Genomic DNA, 20,744 nt, shown 5'->3' with positions numbered 1-20,744 from the left:
AGTTTCTGCCTTGAGCAAATGAAGAGCCAGCTGGTGAAAACATAATTTAAGATCAAAATATATCAGGTAAGAAATGTTACGAGTCTATCAATGTTAATTTAAGATGCCTTGGAAACACTGAAGTAGATAAATCTAAAAGATCAAGGAAAGGTCAGGGTTAGAGACACATTTGAGAGTGAGAATCATGACAGTGAACAAGATCACCCCAAAGGTGGGTACAACAAAAACTGCATGATCCAGGGATTTAAACCCTAGGGTAATTTAACACTTAAGGGGCAAACAAAAGAGCTGTCTGATTTTGTTCTTGAGTATTCATCTAAAAAATGTGTCATTAACCACACCTATAAAGGAATTACTACCATTCTTTTTTTTTTTTGGAATTACTACCATTCTTTACAAGCCTGTAGTCAATGCAACTCAATAATGTCCGTTGTAAAACCTTCAACAGAAACCATTAATGGATTACTTTTTCTCCCTCTTGAAATATTCATAATTTTTTTAAATGCTTAAGATTTTCTTAAAAAGTTCATACTAGCTGAAAACGAGATTAAAAATTCCCCTGATTATTCTTTTTAAGAATGAGTTTTATATTAGGAACAATGGACAAGCATTTTTTAAAAATACTGTTATGCACAAGACAGAACCTAAGTCATAAAAGATGCACAATACATGTTTGTGGTTAATAAAAATGAAATAAATACAGACTTAAAATACGTAAATAAAATCAATTCAATCTATAAATTACAGTTAAAATTAGTTCAACAAAAAAATAAAATAGCCATGTTGTAAATTCCCAAAGACATTTCCCCCTAATTTTATGTTTTGTATACCCTCCCAAGAAAAAGAAACACCTTTTTAAAAAAATGAACAATACTAATTATAGTAAATACTACACAGTTTCAGTACCTCACTGGTCAACCGTATTAGAAGAGCTGCAGCCTCAGAATATTTGCTTTGGCTTTTTAAAATTTCAGCACTAAGTAATACACATCTTTCAGCCAATACCATATTCCTAAAGAAAAAAAGACAAGATAATATAATGAGCACTATAATAATGCCTTAGCACTGTGGTCCCCAACACTCCGGCTGTGGACTGGTACCAGTCTGTGGCCTCTTAGGAACTGTGCCACACAACAGGAGGTAAGCGGTGGGTGAAGATCACCATAGATCGCGTCACTGCCTGAGCTCCGCCTTCTGTCAGATCAGCAACAGCATTAGATTCTCATAAGAGTGTAAATCCTACTATAAACTGTGAATGTAAGAGATCTAGGTTGTGTGCTTCTTATGAGAATCTAATGTCTGATGATCTGAGGTGGAGCTGAGGTGGTGATGCTAGCACTAGGGAACAGCTGCAAATACAGATTACCATTAGCAGAGGTTTGACTGCTGACTGCACAATAAATCAATAAACATAAGATGCTTGAATTGTCCCGAAACCATCCCCCACCCACCCATCTGTGGAAAAACTGTCTTCCATGAAACCAGTCCCTGGTGCCAAAAAAGTTGGGGATCACTACCTTAGCACATCAAAGTTAACATGTATTCAGCAAAAGATTCTAATTACAGTTTTCAAGTACAGTTGTTCTTTGGTATTGTGGAGGCCTGATTCCAGAATCCCTGGGACACTAAAATCCAAGGATGCTCAAGTCCCTTATATAAAATGGCATGGTATTTGCATACAGCCTACGCAATTCTCCTATATACTTTAAATCACCTCTAGGTTACTTAAAATACCTAATATGATGTAAATATCATGTAAATAGTTTTATTTTATTCATTTGTATTTTTTTGTTGTATTGTTATTATTGATTGTTGTGTTTTCTTCCCTTAATATTTTTTATGTGCAGTTACTTAAATCCACGGATGCAGAACTCATGGATACAGAGAACCAACTGTATAAAGAAACAATGATTTAAAAAGAAATTTTCAAAGAATTCTCATAATCCATCACAGCTTTTTATCATCATATTATTTCACAGTAACAACACAACAAAGTCTTATTTCCTGGCCAGGCACGGTGGCTCACGCCTGTAATCCTAGCACTCTGGGAGGTCGAGGCGGAAGGATGGTTTGAGCTCAGAGTTCCAGACCAGCCTGAGCAAGAGCGAGACCCCATCTCTACTAAAAAAATAGAAAGAAATTATCTGGGCAACTAAAAATATATAGAAAAAATTAGCCGGGCATGGTGGCGCATGCCTACAGTCCCGGCTACTCAGGAGGCTGAGACAGAAGGATTGCTTGAGCCCAGGAGTTTGAGGTTGCTGTGAGCTAGGCTGACGCCATGGCACTCTACCCCAGGCAACAGAGCAAGACTCTGTCTCAAAAAAAAAAAAGTCATATTTCCTGTACACAGAAAAGCTAGAACTCAACTAGTTCCAGCAAATAAAATTGCTCGGAACAGAAAGAAATATAAACATTTCACCCATACTTCTTTCTCCTACTTCACTGCAAACTCTGGTTCTGTATGTTTCATTTTACTGGCTACTTTTAGGAATATTTAAGCATTTTCCCTCTGGCAGTACTATTAAGATATTTCAAGTGGAGGTGGCATAGAGCCAGTGCTGTCTGACTTATTCCTGATACAAATTTCCTTTCTAAAAACACACTAACAGTTGATTTTTCTTTGTGGACTTCTATATCAGCAATCTAGAATTAGATTATTATTCTTGAAAATAATGAAAATACATGAAAACATTCTTACTGTGAAATTACAAGATGGAATCCTTTTATTGGGAAACAGCAGCAAAAGTTTTTCTTCTTACTTTCTAATCCTTATAGTATCAAAACATCACTTGGCTTTCAAATTATAACCTAAGCTTGCTAACTTGAACTCACTGTGGAAGGCCATTCTCAACAATAACATTTTAAAAATACAATTTACTACTTTCAAAAATTACTGTAGTGATGCGTTATAAACTTTCTATAAATCATAGTTTTTCTTAGTATTTGTGAATACCTAAGATTGTTTTAATGAACACAAAAGACTAACTCCTATTTACCAGCACCTACTCATAGGTTTAGTTCTTCAACATTTTTCTTAAGCAAATTTTATAAACTCCCCTTAAATCTTAACACTATCATTTTGCTTATTTGTGTTTGATTCCTAACCTATTTTCCCACATAGTCAATTACTAAGTCATAGGCTACAAGTCCAGGATTTATTAATCTGTTTATTCAAGCAATATTTAAAAAAATCATTTGCGTCAGGCACAGAAGTAATTCCAAGGATTGAGGTATTCCTAGGACACAATCTGTACCTTAAAAGCAGAAACTGATGCAAGAAAGAATGAACACAGAACAAATGACTTTTATCATGATTTGGGGAGAGAAAGGAGAGAAGGATGACTTCATAAAAGAAAAAACATTTAAGAAAGTCCTTTTAGATAAACAGGATCTCATCGATTAAAAAGTAGGAGCATGGCATTCTAAAAAAAGGGCATTACAAAAGTAAAATATTGTGTTTCTGTATTTTAAGAAAATTTACTTACATTTGAGGAGAGTTTTTAAAAACTGACATTTATAATTGATGCAGTGTTTCTGATTTATCCCAAATTATCTATTAAATTCTTTTTTTTTTTTTTTTTTTGGAGACAGAGTCTCACTCTGTTGCCCAGGCTAGAGTGAGTGCCGTGGCGTCAGCCTAGCTCACAGCAACCTCAAATTCCTGAGCTCAAGCGATCCTCCTGTCTCAGCCTCCCGAGTAGCTGGGACTACAGGCATGCGCCACCATGCCCGGCTAATTTTTTCTATATATATTTTTAGCTGTCCATATAATTTCTTTCTATTTTTAGTAGAGATGGGGTCTCGCTCTTGCTCAGGCTGGTCTCGAACTCCTGAGCTCAAACGATCCGCCCACCTCAGCCTCCCAGAGTGCTAGGATTACAGGCGTGAGCCACCGCGCCCGGCCTTAAATTCTTGATAATCTTACCAATTATGGTAACTTAGAGTGAAGATTATATGGTAAATAATGTGTTAACAGTAATTATGTATTTAGAAAAAGCAAATGAGGTGTGCTGTTGTGGACAGGAGGACAAAACTGGATTGCCAAAATTGATTTGCCTATCTGGATCATTAGGTATTATCCCTTTTCTTTTGCAGCATTCTGTGTGCCCCTCTCCAAAAATTCTGAGCTTCACAAGGACAAGGAAGATCTTTTCAGAGAAAGAATATTCAAACTTTTTGAAACTTTTAGTATTCTAGCTTCCTCGGTACTTCACTCTCCTAGTTCTTCTACCTTTTGAATCTCTCGCTTTTTTGTTTTTTTTGAGATAGAGTCTCACTGTCACCCTGGGTAGAGTGCAATGGGGTCATCACAGCTCACAGCAACCTCAAACTCCTGGGCTCAAGTGATCCTCCTGCTTCAGCTTCTTGAGTAGCTGTTATGTGCCACCACATCCAGCTAATTTTTCTATTTTTTGTAGAGACAGGGTCTCACTCTTGCTCAAGCTGGTGTTGAACTCCTGGCCTCAAGCAATTCTCCTGCCTAGGCCCTCCCAAAGTGCTAGGATTACAGGCGTGAGTCACCGTGCCCGGCCTGAACATCCTTTTCGGTCTCCTTCAATGGTTCCTCTTTCATAGGAGGCTATAGCTCCTAAAAAGAATCTCTATAAATACACTTTTGAATAGATGATAAAAGTGTAAGAAGTAGTATCTTATACCAGCTCCACCATCTATTAGCTATATATCCTTGAGAAAGTTAAACTTTTTAAGCTTCACTTTCCTCATCTGTAAAACCATTTCACAGGTTTGCTGTGAAGATTAAATGAGTGTGTAAATTACTTGAGGTGTAGTGGCAAATGCTAAACACTCAATAAATGTTATTAATAATTAGTGTTTTATTAATAATGTTGTTGTAAACATTGCTATTATGACTACAACTTCTAATTCAACATTATAGGGGTCAAAATTGCCTCTACCTTTGTCTTCCAATGCCCCTATTCTACAATAGAAAAGTTAGATTAACCTTTCAGAAAAATAACTTTTATGTCAAGGCACTACTTAAAGGCTAAGTAATTTCCCATTTACTAGTACTTAAAAATCTTAACTACAGCTTCTTTGTTCTATTTTTTAAAGAGACATAGCCAGTCTGGATTGAAACTCCTGGGCTCAAGGGACCCTTCTGCCTCATCCTGGGATGACACGCGCTCACCACCTCACCAGCTTATATTAAGTACAGCTTAACAATAATAATAAAATACGACAATTATCGTTCTTCACATGAATGTATCTCAAACCTTCTTTTCAAATATATCTCCCACTACTTTCCATATACACAAACCCTCCAACCTAGCCAGGGCTCTATTCCCTGTGACCAGTAATGCTACATCTGAAACATTATTCCTGCCAATCACTATTTCTGAAACACCTCCATGGATATCAAATCTCAAACACCTTTCTTTAAAGGCCTATTCATCAAACATCCCATGTAATCTCCCCTGACCACTTTGGGACCCGTTCATAGTCTCCTTATAGGTGGTGAGTTCTAACTCCTATGCTATAGAGTTCCAATAGAACTCACTATAAATACTAAACACTTCCCATTTTTCCCCTGGACTATTATTTAACTCTTTGTGTTTTGCCCATTTAACAAGTAAAATTCAAAATGGCTAATTCCTGGCTTGACAGTAGTTATGGTCAGAAATGTCCCCATAATACAAATATCCCTCAGTGTAACATATAACTTCAACATTACATATAACAAATTTCTAACCACTAATCCAAACAAAACAGAAAAGAAAAAGAGATGTAATATAAAACACTACTTAAAAAAAAAAATCACCTCAACTTGCCTCTGACTATATTTACTTGATTTGGGAGTTTAAGCATGAAAAATAAAGAACTATTTATATCTATTAACAATATAAATGTCAAATTACCCTCTAAATAGGTAGAATATAAATATCATAGTCACCTACTTGCAGATATCCCTATATGTCTGAATTGCTGTATCCATGTAATGAGCAGGGTATGGCCTAGGTGCTCCTGGTTGAAGAAAAGCTGACACTGCTGCCATTTCCTAAGGGAAAAGACATAATTTATAGTATTTGAAAAGGAAGAATATTCTTATAACTTAGCATTCAGGAAGCCTAAAAATTGGAATGACATCTGTTGTTGCAGTAGTTTTTTTTTTTTACTAGATACTTATGTATAAATTTCATAGCCTAATGCAGACTTAAAAAATATATTTATATGCTTTTCATCTTAAAATTCTCTAGTTGAATTCCAAAGTCTTCCCATTCAGTACTTCAATGAGATTTCCAAAAAAACCTAGTAAACACTTTGGGTTGTGGTACATATGTATTATACTACCAAGTGAGCCTGGCTTAAGATTTCTTTTACTACCTCCTCCTGGTCTTTCCTAACCTTCAGTTGAGTATAGAATAAACCAACGACAAGATCATATGGAGAGAACAAAATAAAGTACATCTCTTTCCAACTTATTGGTATCAACAATATGAAAACAGAGCTCACAAGAGTCTGCACTGTCAATATACTCTGCTCATTACCTAGTTTATATCCTGTATCACATAGAAGGTAAAAGACCATTTCTTAGACCTCTTATTACCATAAATTTTCTATGTCAAATTTCATTTTGAAAATGCATTCTATTGTCCATGCCCAGGACCTTAGTTAATAATTCAAATAATATACAGTAGCGTTAAAGGGTTTAGAAATGAAGATTAAAATGCAGTTTCTGGTTCTCTTAGCAAAATATCCTACTACATCTACACTTGTGTTCTCATATAAACCAAGATTTAATAAAAATTTAGCTAGAAATAAACTGGAAACCATCATAAACTGGGTGGAAGGGAAGGACAGGAACCATTAATGTCACAATCTCAATACCTACTTCTAGGACAAATAAATGTATTTCTTTGCAACATTTTTCAAAACAGGGGAAAAAGTAATTATCTAAAAACTGAAATGTGATTAAAGACTTTAACCTGACAGACCGTAAGTGTCATGATAATATGAACCCTATCTGTTTTGGAATATGTCTGTATCCTCAGCACCCAGCACAGTATCTGCTCCAAAATTCATTAAATGAGTAGAATAAAAATCATAATATACATGTGACAAAATAGTGTATAGCTCTGCAACATCATGTTTTAACTCTCTTATATTTTAACTACTGTACATACTGAATATACATACAATTCTATGTTGTACAAAAATATACTGAACATATGGTATAATTATTGTACAAAAATACATATTTACCATCTATGTACTATATATACTACATATAAATACATTAATAAAAAATGTACTGGGAAAAAATCCTGCTAGAAAACTATGCCCCAAATTTTAAGTGATTTTTCAATTTAGCAGTAATATTAAATCAATATTAAGCATTAATATTGCAGTGAATATTAAATCAATATACAAACAAAACTAACATAATTTCTATAGACACAGTGAGAACATTCAGAATGATCACCCCAAGTAACTACACAATCTTCAATAATCAACCATTCAATTTTTTCTTATATTCTATAATAATGGATTAATACATTTTATGAAGATTATCATCAAGGACTAGAGTAATCTATTCAACCTTCAGTTAATTATGACAGATTAAATACAAAAAAATTTAAATAATTCCTATTATTGGTTTCGCTATCACATATATTTTACCTTTTTAGTTAACATAACTAAATATCTTCTATAATTTTCACCTAAAAAGGTACTACGCAGTACAGTCCATTCTACTACAAAACATTTTTACCTTTTACAAGTGAGAAAACTGAGGCTGAGAAATATTCAATAACTTGCCTAAGATGAGAGACTGTCTCACACCAAAGTACATGTTCTTCATCAATATAAAGTCTTATATCAAGCAACTTAAAAATATATTTCCAATATATTTCCAAGTTCTAAAAGCATCTTCTAAAAACCACATTATATTTAGACTACAATGAAAAATGAAATTCAAATTAAAGTTTGAAAACTCATGCAAAATTAAAAGGCACTAATCAAAATTAAGAAATCAACCCTGATACATGATCATCTTTTAATGAACTAGTTTGAGGGAAATCCATTAATTCAGCATAAATGAATTCAAAATCTATAAAGCACTGTATGCTCTTGGAGTACAACTTTACCCCTAGAGATTGTCTGCCATTAAGAGAAATTTCTAAATTATTTACAGTAATAGAAACAAGGAATTATAATACTACAGAATACCAACCAAGGCACCAGCTGCATAAAGCATTGCTTGATCGTTAAGAAAATCTTTCTTTGCAGTATGATAGCAACTGTAAGCCAAATCATAATGTTGCACCAAAAAACATAAGTCAGCCATTTTCCTGATTTGAAGCTCTGGTGCTTCTGGTGGATACCTGCAGATACAAAATAAACAAAACTATTTATAATTTATGACCCCCCCCAAATCATTAAAATTATAAAATCTATAACAAGCTGACACGTTCTTCCAGAACATGAAGAAAACGGACCCTGTTTTATATGAATTCTACCTCTAACAAGAGTGTCTATTTCATAAAAATATTTGGAGATATAAAGCGATTTTATGTATTTATAGCCCTGGGAACTTCTCAACAGCAGGCAAGCATTTTTCTCCATGACCAAATTATGAAGTTAACAGTTAATTCTAGGTGACTCACTTATACACAACCAGGAAAAAAAATTTTAAATCCTAAATGGATTAATTCTATTTTCCCTTAACACAGGATTTTGTATAAAACACAATTTGCTAGATACATGCCATGTCTTAGAATCACTAAACCATTACATTTTAGATATAGAGGAGTTATTAATGAATACCTAATCTAACTTCATCTTTTTATAAATAGGGACACAGACTCAAAGTAAAGTGACTTTCCCATTTATCTTGTTTATTTTTAGATATCTAATTACTCTGTTTTTTAAAACATTAATATAATTTACTTACAGTCATTGTTCTTATTTACCTGAGTTTTGATTAATATGAAACTGAGAAACCACAGAGATAATTATTTTTGGCAGGATATCATATAGTCAAGCACCAGACAGAGTTAAATACAGAAAAAAAAAATTATAATATTTTACTCACAGCAACCCAGATGTATTTTTCAGCTCATTAATGCTCTTTTCTGGAACTTTACTGCCACTAAACCATTTTTTAGTTGCAGAAAACAGAGATCGACTCAAACCTTTTCTTGATATTAGCTAAGAAAAAATATTAAATATGTTGACAAATATAAAGAATTTAATATTTTTCTTTTACATAAAAAAGAAAAAATTTTTAAATAACTAAAAAGCTTTAATAGCGAGCAAATGTTCATTTTAATAACACTAACTGAAAGAAAACTATTTTTAATATAGAGGCAAAATCTTAGAGAAAACAAATAAGCCTCTTCTAGAGTTGAATAGACTTTTCATCACTGATAATTTTAGGAAGTCCTAATATTGGTCTATCTTAAAATAAAAACACTTCATATACTTTAAATAACTTATACTACTATAGTCTTAAATTTACTATTTACTTAAATTTTCAAAATATTAATCCAAACAAGTAAGTCTTACCTGATCATTTAATTGCCGAATCGTTTTCTCTATATGTGGCAAAAGTCCCCGAAATGTGAACTCTTGTATAAACTGTCGAATTCTATCATGATCAGTAAGTGTTAAACATGCACCATGAATTATTCCAGTATTTCCTTTCTTTGTTTCGTGTAATGACGAAGCAGATTTTACGTGATCTGGGCCATCAATACTGTTAGAAGGATCGCTTGATTGGTCCAATTGAAGTGGATGGGCTCTAAAGTTATTTGGTAAGCCATCTACTGAGAAACAGATCTTTCTTTTACTCTCAGAATGCAATAGAAAACTGTGATAATACTACCATACTGCTAAGGAAAAAAGAATACTAGAACGCTTTATCTTCTGTATATCTTAGAATATCTTAAAAGTCTAAGGTAAAATAACATTCTCTACCACAAATTAAAAGGCTTATTTTGTTACATGTAACAGAAATTTAAAAATTCATGTAAATCAGGAAATGAAGAAAAGTACAGTTTTTAAATAATATAATTACTTTTAAATAGCACAACTAAGCCCTAAGAAAAATTATAACAAAAAAATTTTAGAGCTATCATTACCAAAACTGTAATTTAAAATACAGACATAACGTTCTCAAAATCATGTGAATCTGGAAACAATTAATGCAGTGCATCACATCTTCCCTTACTTTCTACAAAAATTTTTAAAAAGAAATCTGATACAGTACTTTTATTTTTTTTTATTTCATTAGATTTAGGGATACAAGTGATTTTTGGTTACATGGATGAATCGTATAGTAGTGATGTCTGAGTTTTTAGTGTACCCATCACCCAAATAGTGTACACTGCACCCAATAAATAGGTAGTTTTTCTTCCCTTTACCCCCTTTCTTCTCATCCAATCCCCTCTGATACAGTACTTTCACAAAACAAATTTTTAAATGTCAAAAATAATCAAACTCAAATAGCTCAGTAAAATCTTAAGAAAAACTAACCTGCCCATTATCTGTTTGTATTATGAAATTTTCCCTCATGTTTTATCTACAAAGGTTAGCATGCTTTGACAAGAGAGCATATTTTCAATCAAGAGAGAAATTTAGAGAAAATATCAAGACCTTTGACTTCGTTATCTAATCCATCCAATGAAAGCAAGTTACTATCAGAATTCTTATTTGAAGTTATAGTACAAGGGCCATCTTCATATGAGTCCTATCAAAATAAAATAAAAAAGCATTATCAGTTATTTAATCATATTTAAGAAACCACCAAATCCATCAAAACTATGAATGCTCTGCTAACTATTAGCCTCATTTATTTTCTATAGTGAGATTCTTCTAGTCCTTCAAATTCTTAATTTCTTCTATGGCCCTTACTCCATCACTCTACCTACTACAGTCTTTCTTGTCCTTTCTTTTTTTTTGAAGATTTCCAACCTTAACTCTTTAGTTTTTTTTCTCTTTTTTATTATTATGGGTTCATAATAGCTTTCCATCTTTATAGGGCACGTGTGATGTTTTGATAGAGGCATACAATGTAAATTAATCAAATCAGGGTAATTTAGGTATCCATCACCTCAAGCATTTATTGTTTGTTTTAGGAACATTCCAATTCCACTCTTTCAGTTATGATTATACACACCTACTATATTCTTAAATCCCTTTTCACACTCAATCTATTACTCTAATTCTTCTGAATTCAAAGTATCTGTTTATCTATTTATATGATATGTGATACACATATATACATATATGCATATACATAGGTATTCATTTGAGCGCATGCATATGCCTATGTATCTTAAGTAAGGAATAACAAAAAAAGAGATGGCTCAGGTGGAAAGAAAAAGAGGGACAGGTATGAAATCTTCTGGGTCACAGACATAGTATTAGCAGGTTGGAGTGAATTCTGAACATGCTGAATGAACTGTTTTGAAAAAATATCCAATGTAGGCCGGGCGCGGTGGCTCACGCCTGTAATCCTAGCACTCTGGGAGGCCGAGGTGGGCGGATCGTTTGAGCTCAGAAGTTCGAGACTAGCCTGAGCAAGAGCGAGACCCCATCTCTACTAAAAATAGAAAGAAATTATATGGACAGCTAAAAATATATATAAAAAAAAAAAAATTAGCCGGGCATGGTGGTGCATGCCTGTAGTCCCAGCTACTCAGGAGGCTGAGACAGGAGGATCGCTTGAACTCAGGAGTTTGAGGTTGCTGTGAGCTAGGCTAACGCCACGGCACTCACTCTAGCCTGGGCAACAGAGTGAGACTCTGTCTCAAAAAAAAAAAAAAAAAGAAAGAAAAAATATCCAATGCAATGTTTATTTGTGCAAAGGCACTGTTTTCTCAGTTAACAAGGAAAACAAACTAAAAATACCGAGACTACTCCACAAGACCAGCAAATACGAGGTATTATTCTGAGTATCATGCTTTGAGCGAAATATATAAACTAGAACTTAAGAAGAAAATGACCAGTACAGGGAAGTGTGAAACCACCCCTTGAGAAATAGCTGCAGAAACTAGATATATTTAAGACAGGTGCAGTGGCTCATGCCCATAAATCCCAGCACTTTGGGAAGCTGAGGTGGGAGCATTGCTTGAAGCCAGGAGTTGGACACCAGCCTAGGCAATAGTGAGACTCCTTCTCTACAAAAACTAACAGAAATTAGCTGGGCATGGTGGCATGTGCCTGTAATCCTAGGTAATTGGGAGGCTGAGGCAGGAGGATTGCTTGAGCTCAGGAGTTTCAGGTTTCAATGAGCGAGGATCACACTACTGCACTCCAGCCTGCATGACAGAGTGAAACCCTGTTTAAAAAAAAAAAAAAAAACTAGGTATTTTTAGCCTGGAAAAATATAAAAGGGGACATGAGAACTAACCCTGTATATTTTTTAAGTTGTTATCATGGCAAACTTACATGGTCCCCCGCAAAGGACCAATGCGTACAAGCAAAGGGAGAAAACTTTTGGTTGATCCTCAAACTGATCAGACATGAAATGGGTCACTTAAGGAGATAGCAAGTACTGTCACTAGATGATGTCATTCATAGGTTCAAAAAACAAGGGTTGGATTAGATAACCTTTAAACTATTCTCCAACCTTGGGCTTCTAGGATTCTAACTTATAGAATTTCTGATCTCTCTCTCTTCCGTTAAAATTTCTCAAACTGTCCAATCTATGTTCCCTTTCACAACCTTAGATGGCTGGACTCTAAATTGAACTTTTCAGTACTGTTCCTATTCTTAGTATGGCTCTGAAAGACCATTTTAAAAATTAAAACTCCTTCACAGCCAACTGTTTTTTTGCTCAGAGACAGGTCTGCAGCATTATTTTAAAGAAAGTCAGCAGTCAACTCAATATTAAGGTCAGTAAAATACCAGGATAGCACTATATCTAGATTAAAAATTCCATATATAAGACAGAAAAATAAGGCAGGCTGGGCTCAGTGGCTCACACCTATAATCCTAGCACTCTGGGAGGCCGAGGAGGGAGGATCACTTGAGGTCAGGAGTTTGAGACCAGCCCCAGCAAAAGCAAGACCTGGTCTCTACTAAAAATAGAAAAAATTAGCCTCTACTAAAAAGAATAGGAAAAATTAGCCGGGCATGGTGGTGCACGCCTATAGTCCCACCTACTCGGGAGGCTGAGGCAAGAGGATAGCTTGTGCCCAGGAGTTTGAGGTTGTTGTGAGCTAGGCTGATGCCACTGCACGCTAGCCCGGGTAACAGAGCGAGACTCTGTCTCCAAAAAAAAAAAAGAAAGGAAAAAAAAAAAGAAAAAGAAGGCAAATAAACATATTAAACAATATTTATATCAGATCAAAAATTATAACTTGATTATAATTGGTATTTTTTTAAATATCATATAAAGAATACATAACATAGCTTGACAGTACAAAATGTAAGTATGTTTTCCATATAAAAACTCCTCCTTCTAAACAAAAAGTAGTTAGCTCTTGATTATCTGAACTAGGCTTAGGAATTGGCATTTCATTACTACTAAGTGGCTCACTACTGTACCTTAGAAATTTGATGGAACGTGAAACCTTACACCCACCTGCTTCAGCCAACAGACAATAATTAACATAGTCTAGGACTCCAGGTTAAGAAAGGAGTAAGTAAGGAAGAAATAACACTTCCTGAAAGTTCACAAGGAAGATAAATCAAAGGAAAGGTACAGAAAAAAACTCCTGCCCACCTAAGAAGTATGAGCTCCAAAAGGCAGGTAGGTATAAGAATATGTTGAAAATGTAGGAAAGCAACCCCAGAGTATGGGGCAATAAAGAATTGACTGTAAGCATTCATAACAAATTAAATGGACAAGTCAGAAATTCTATTCTCTACATGGATAGCCAATCTAATTCAATTCTTAATGTGTGATTCACTTCATCTTTTAAGAAAAAGATCAATTAACATTGACATTATATAACTGAAAGGAATATACATAAGACATTTTAGTCAGATAAAAATAGCTTTTGAAGCACCAATTAAAGAGCTTACAGTTGATGGATCAAAATTGGCCAGATTCCACAAAATTAATATTACACTAGTTAAATCAAGATATAAAAAATTCTACAGTGATACTATTATAAAACTGAAATACATCTTTTGTGGTTTGCTTCTTCTTTTTTTTTTTTTTTTTACATATACCTGGTTTTGAATACTATTTTTCTGGAGATACTGACTCCAAGGATCAGGTATCTGTTCATCTGATGCTCGATTAGATGCTCGAGAATTAATTTTAAGTAAATAGCAACCCTGAGTTCCATATTTCTGTTTCATTTCTTCATAAATTGATTCAGCTCTAAAATAAAAAATGGAAAAAAGTTTGTAGTAAATGGGAGCAGAACTTAAGCAATAATAGATAATAGGTAACAGTAAATTAGAGGATAAAATAATTTTAAAAATTAGAACAAAAATCACTATCTCAATTGAAATTTAGCTAGCTTGGATATCACCTGAAAGCAGAGTTAACCAAAATGTGTTCAATGGAATAAAATTCTACAACATACTCCTATACTGTATTCAAAGAGAGAAGTGTGGTGGTCAAAATAGTTTGGGGAATCACAGTAAACAAAACCAGTCAAGAAAGACCAGAAGCAGTGGCTCATTCCTGTAATCCTAGCGTTCTGGGAGGTCTAAGCGGGAGGATCACTTGAGCTCAGGAATTGGAGACAAGCCTGAGCAAGAGTGAGACCCCATCTCTACTAAAAATAGAAAAATGAGCCAGGCGTCACGGCACTCGCCTCTCCTGGGGAGGCTGAGGCATGAGGATCGCTTGAGCCTAGGAATTGGAGGTTACAGTGAACTATGATGACACCACTGCACTCCACCCTGGGCAACAGAGCAAGACTTTGTCTCCCAAAAAAAAAAAAAAAAAATACATTTTCTTTACAGCAAACTATCTCTAAGCTTTCCATTTGCTAATGTGCATTGTGAATTTCCAAGGAGCAGCCTCAAACTTAAGGAACTCTTCCTCTCAAAGATGGAAACTAACTGCTTTCAGGAAACAGGACTTTGGGAAATCATGTCTTAGAGAACATTTATCAATAAACATAAGAGATAAAACAGAAAAGTGCAGCACCAAAAACTTACAAAACACACTTCAAAGGGGAAAAAAAAAGAGAAAACAGAACAAAAGTAGCCAAGGTATTTACTTCATAAAATCCACCATTTTTTATTGCAAACTTTATAGCAGCTGGATCCATAAGCTCAGATGCAACAGATCTCAGAAGCAACAAAAACATTCTAAGCTCCATACTTTAAGACAAATAAACTTGGGCCGGGAGTGGTGGTTCATGCCTTTAATCCTGGCACTCTGGGAGGCCAAGGCTGGAGGATAGCTTGAAGTCAGGAGTTCAGACCAGCCTGAGCAAGAGTGACACCCTGTCTCTATTAAATATTGAAAAAATTAGCCAGGTATAGTGGCACGCGCCTGCAGTCCCAGCTACTCGGGAGGCTGAGGCAGGAGGATCACCTGAGCCCAGGAGTTTGAGATTGCTGTGAGCTAGGCTGACACCACGGCACTCTACTCAGGGCAATGGAGTTAGACTCTGTCTCAAAAAAAAAAAGATAAAACTTGTTAGTTGATGGGAGATAATTTAAATAAGATAGCCTAGGAAGTAAACAGTACAAACTATGGAAAATGAAATTTTGGTTCACAGAGCTAACCTAAGTTTAAATGTTTATTTTTCTTCAAGCCAATCAGCAACCTGGTACAAACAAACAAAAAACTACCTGGAAAGTCATAAAGCACATTCAAATGAAAATGCTAATACAATGCAAATAAGCCTATTAAACAGCTAAATCATGTTACACATAAGGCCGAATACATAAAGGTTATATAGTTATATAAAATTTATATAAATATAGATAGAAATCATGCGAGTGTGTGTGTATGTGTACTCATGGATTATTTTACCAATGCTAATGCTAAACATAAGAACCATTAATCTAATACTTGAATTATCATTTAAATATCCTAGTTATAATTATTCAATATGGAAGACATTCCACATTCAGTTGACAGATATTAATTTTAGTAGTCAGTTCAAATTATTTCTATTTATAAAATACACTTTATCCAACTGGCTAAAGACATTTCAAAACATCCTAAAGATTAGTAATCCTCACAATAATTTTTTTGTTTCTACATAGGAAAATTTATAAAAAAGATGACAGTTTGTACTCAGAACAAGAGTGGGAAATAATTAAATTACATATCCTAAATGCCATTGAGATATCAGAATAACAATCTGAAACAAAAGATTAATTTGATTCACACTTTAAACCAAAAGCCAAAATAAACTCCAAAGCTGTAAAAGTAGAAGAATTGCTTTTTAATGTTCATCTTATTTTTCAAGAATTTATTTTTAAAGGCAAACTATTCACGTATCACAAAGATAAAAGTACTGCAAACCACTAATAACAAATATTAAAGGGAACATAAATTTCTGTATGTTTTTAAGACTGTGAAAAATATCAAGACCCGAAACATACTGTGATGAGAATGAACAGTGAAAAAACAAGCGCCTGTTAAGCAACAGTCAGGTAGTGAAAGTTAGAGGAAAACTGGGAAGGAGAAAAGAAAAAAAAGAGGGAAATAACCTTATATAAAATAAGAAACAACTGCTAACATCTACAGGAGTAAAATGAGAAGCGTTTTTGTACAATGTGACCACATAAGAAAAATATATTGAAAACAAAGTTGAAGTAAGTATATGAAATCTAACATAAAATGACTTAGCTGTTGAATTTAAGTCCAGAATAAAAGATAAAGTTAAATGCTCTATTAATAAATTCATATGTAAAACTGTTTACTTTCTCATACAAAAAATAAATTCAAACAACCCAAATCCATATTAATGTTAAATCATTTAACAGGACAAAATTTTAAATTAACAAAGTAAAACTTACCTCTGTTCATCTCCTGCACTTACATCATGTAAAAGTACATAATACTTAAGAGTATTTGGTATAAACCACTTAGGGTAGGAATAATCACTGTTGTGCTGAATTCGATGTTGCTCTTGTGACAACTTTGAAAACTGTTCCACAGGTTCAGCTTCACTAGACGATGCTACCAACATACCTTGTAAACCATATTATTAAGGTAATTATCACTTATTACTCAATGATAAATATCCTATTAAGATAAACTTTACAGAGATATTTTCTGAGCTAAAAAAAATCTAAATTCATAGGTTTTCACTGCAAGCACAAAATAATTTCTGTAACAGTCCAAAGTAATTCAAGGTTCTAAATCTTACGGAATTTTTGTTGAGTTTTTATATCATTTACTTATTTGACCAAAAATCCATGAAAATAAAAATGGATAATATCGAAGTTGTACAACTATCAACACAATGAGGAATTCTGCTGAATCTTGCTCCTTTCCATTCCATCTCAGTGCAGTTTCACAATCTATCCCACCTCTTAACTTTTCCCTGTAACCTTATTAAGGAAGTTTAAAAGCCACAATCATCAAAGGATGATAATTTCCACAAAATGATTACTAGAAATGTGGAAAATTGTTCTTAAATATGAGCGTTAGGATAAGCAATTAAATTTGAGGTAATCAGTGAAAGCAGTTAACACTGACCATTCACAATATCTCCTTAAAAATTAGGTTTAAAACTTATTAAGCAGAAATATTCAAGCGAGGGGGCCAAGGAAAATAATAAGCAAGCCCTGAGCTGTCTTATTTTATAATCAAAAATTAGTTTATTACAGCAGTCCTGTATCTAGAATGCCACTTAATAAAACAACAACAAAAGCTTGATGCATCCTCAATAAAAATTAATTTCTCCTTTCTCTATATCCTCAACAATTTTGCCTTCATTTAACTATTTCTGGGATTAATAACTTTCACAATATTTGATTTTAAGAGAACATCAAGGTCAAAGGATACATGCTAAATAGTGGTTCAGAAATTCATGATCTGATGCTGGCATCGACTGAAGAAAGGTCTCTCTATAAGACTCAAACCATGGAGTAGTAGCTAAAATTAACAATATATAAAACAATATATTAAAATTCCTCAACAGAATCAGTTTACAAAGACAAAATTTCAAATCCATATTCCTAAAAGAAAGATAATTTTCAATAGTAAACAAGCATTTTTCACTTATGCTTTCAGATGTGTGTGTATATAGAGTGTATACAGTATATACACACACATACATCTTTTAAGCCATTCACAAGAATATACTCATACATGGAAGTATATATATTTGCAAAAATAAAACTGAGTTATTCCCAAACTTGCACAGTAGTCCCACAACCTACTTACCTATTAATGCTCTAAATATTACCTAATATAAAGATTACTTCTTTAGAATTGAAGTTTTGTGCCCCCGCCACTGGTCGTACTGCCACAGTAGATCCTTTTCAGAAATAACACTTCAAAACAGTGGTTCTCAACTAAGTATGATTTTATAGATCCTTTTCAGAAATAACACTTCAAAACAGTGGTTCTCAACTAAGTATGATTTTGACCCCCAGGAAACATCTGGCAATGTCTGGAGATATTTTTGGTTATCAGAACTGGGGGAGGGGCGAGTGTGCTACTGGCATCTAGGGAAAGAAGTCAGGAATAATGCAAAACATCCCACAATACACAGTAGAAGACACCTCCCCACAACAAAAAATTGTCTGGCTCCAAATATCAATAGTGGTATGGTTGACAAATCTTACTTTGTAATTTGATTACTTGAGTATGACCTAAGAAAGCCTCTTTAAATGGAATTTCAAAACATACTTAATTTAACCTTATAATAAAATTCAAAGAAGTATATTTTCATTTTTTGTATAAATGTATATAATGTGATTCTTAAAATGTCAATTCTCTCTAGATCCATACCAAGCATTTTATATCACAACTATTATTTTTCATTTGAACTTAGTCATTTACTAGGTTTGAAGCAGATTATCTAAATCACAATTTTACTAAAAGGACATTCTATTTCTAGCTGTTTGTGCTGATTTCCAAATCTTATATCCTTTTTGTTTTCATCTTAATCACTTAAAACACAGCAAATATATTCTTTCTGCTTATGTTATAATACCACATTAAACAATTAGAAAGTTGGTAGAAAAAAGCCATTCATTCATCTTGACCAAATAGCATATCTAACCTATCTAGCCAAATATCCAAAAAATTTAATTCCAACAAATGTCTCATGAGAATGACCCATATATTACTGAGCTATTACTGGAACAATTTCATGTTGGTTGCTATAAAAGAAGAAAAACAGTCCCAGAAAATATTAAAATCTATACGAAAAACAGCCAAAATAGAAGAATAAATGAGACAGACTAATATCTACTACAACGGGAAACCAATTTTCCTCACCAACCAGTAACATAACCCTACTCCCCACATCAGTCAAAATTAGTTTCTGTCTGGAAAGTTCATGTATATTTTCACTTAGTAACAATGATAAAAAAAGAAAATAAATACATTATGAAAAAAGGTTTGTTTCATGGTGGGGGTTGGGAGTTCTGAATAAATAAAGTAGATCTTCAAAATAGCAATTCTTTGCAAAACTACCTATAACAATACAGAAAGACTAGAAAATGCACAAGTCAATCAGGAGGGAAGTGGTTAAATAAATTATGGCCCATCTAGTAAACGTATACACCATGCAACTGCAAGAGAAAGGGGAAAATCTCTATATATTACTATGAAGTGCTCTCTCAGATACATTGTTAAGTGTAAAAAAGCAACAGCAGAAGAAGTAGAAGAAAGCAGAAAAATGAACTTTTGTGTAAGAAAGAAAATATAAAGACCCATACACATATTTGTTTATATTTTCAAAGATAAATAACAGAAGGATAAATCTAATACATTTAATTATCTATAAGGGAAAGAAGAGAGGAGATGAGGGGACATGAATGCAGGCTAAATCTCTGTATCTTGCTTTATAGTTCTGCCTTTGGAACTATGTAAATTAAAAATCAAATCAAATCAAAAAGAAAGCAAAATATACACACATAGAGACATATACAAGTTTTTTGGTTTTTTTTTTTCTGTTTTTTTTTTTTGAGATTGAGACAGGGTCTCACTGGAGTGCAGGGTTATGATCATCGCTCACTGTAACCTCTAACTCCTGGGTTCAGCGATCCTCCCACGTGAGCCTTCCAAGTAGCTAGATGCAGGCATGTGCAAACACACCTAGCTAATTTTTGTAAAAAATTTTCTTTAGAGACAGAGTCTTGCTATGTTGTCCAAACTGCTTTAGTTTTATATTTGTCTTGAGGCAAACAGCCTCCCAAAGTGCTGGGATTATAGGTATAAGCCACTTTACCCAGCATATAAGTTATTAAATTGAAATAACTTTCCAAATACTGGTGGTGCAAGACACTGCATACTTAGCTAAGGATATGAGGAAAAAAGGAAAAATTTAAAAATATATACAGCAGAAATGGGTTTTATCCTTCTTATGGGTCACACTCAAGTTGATAAGTTTTCCCTTCAGTGATGTATTTACTTGAAAGGCTAAATTGGAAGTCCTCCTTCAATTTTGTTAAATGCTAATAAATCAAGGACACCCTACTATTTTTTTCTTTTTCCAGAAAGTAGCGGGAAAATGGTAACTTTTAAAATTTTTATGGTAATAGAAGACTTTAAAACTCTTTCCTTAAAAATTCTCTTTTATTAGGTCATTAAATATGAAATGTCCAATTTTGACATTATAATAAAGTTTAGTTTATTATCTCTCAAACAAGCAGCAGCACAATTAATCAAAGTA

General features: G+C 33.7%; 1 protein-coding gene across 1 annotated transcript in view; it reads right to left on the bottom strand.

Annotated features, from left to right (window-relative positions):
* The window catches only part of TRAPPC8 (trafficking protein particle complex subunit 8), an 84,434-nt gene that overhangs the window by 47,504 nt on the left and 16,186 nt on the right, over window positions 1-20,744 (bottom strand). Inside the window, exons 3-11 of the mRNA XM_069468500.1 lie at window positions 17,903-17,992; window positions 16,909-17,083; window positions 14,143-14,296; window positions 10,615-10,708; window positions 9,526-9,782; window positions 9,053-9,168; window positions 8,192-8,342; window positions 5,916-6,016; window positions 907-1,012 (exon numbers count right to left, since the gene is read on the bottom strand). Of these exons, the coding sequence (XP_069324601.1) occupies window positions 907-1,012; window positions 5,916-6,016; window positions 8,192-8,342; window positions 9,053-9,168; window positions 9,526-9,782; window positions 10,615-10,708; window positions 14,143-14,296; window positions 16,909-17,083; window positions 17,903-17,992 (1,244 nt within the window). The remainder of the gene's footprint in view (window positions 1-906; window positions 1,013-5,915; window positions 6,017-8,191; window positions 8,343-9,052; window positions 9,169-9,525; window positions 9,783-10,614; window positions 10,709-14,142; window positions 14,297-16,908; window positions 17,084-17,902; window positions 17,993-20,744) is intronic.

This window comes from Eulemur rufifrons, chromosome 5 (genome assembly GCF_041146395.1).
Source record: "Eulemur rufifrons isolate Redbay chromosome 5, OSU_ERuf_1, whole genome shotgun sequence".
NCBI lineage: Eukaryota > Metazoa > Chordata > Mammalia > Primates > Lemuridae > Eulemur > Eulemur rufifrons.
The sequence above is the reverse complement of the archived record's forward strand: the minus strand, read 5'-3'. Positions and strand labels throughout refer to the sequence as shown.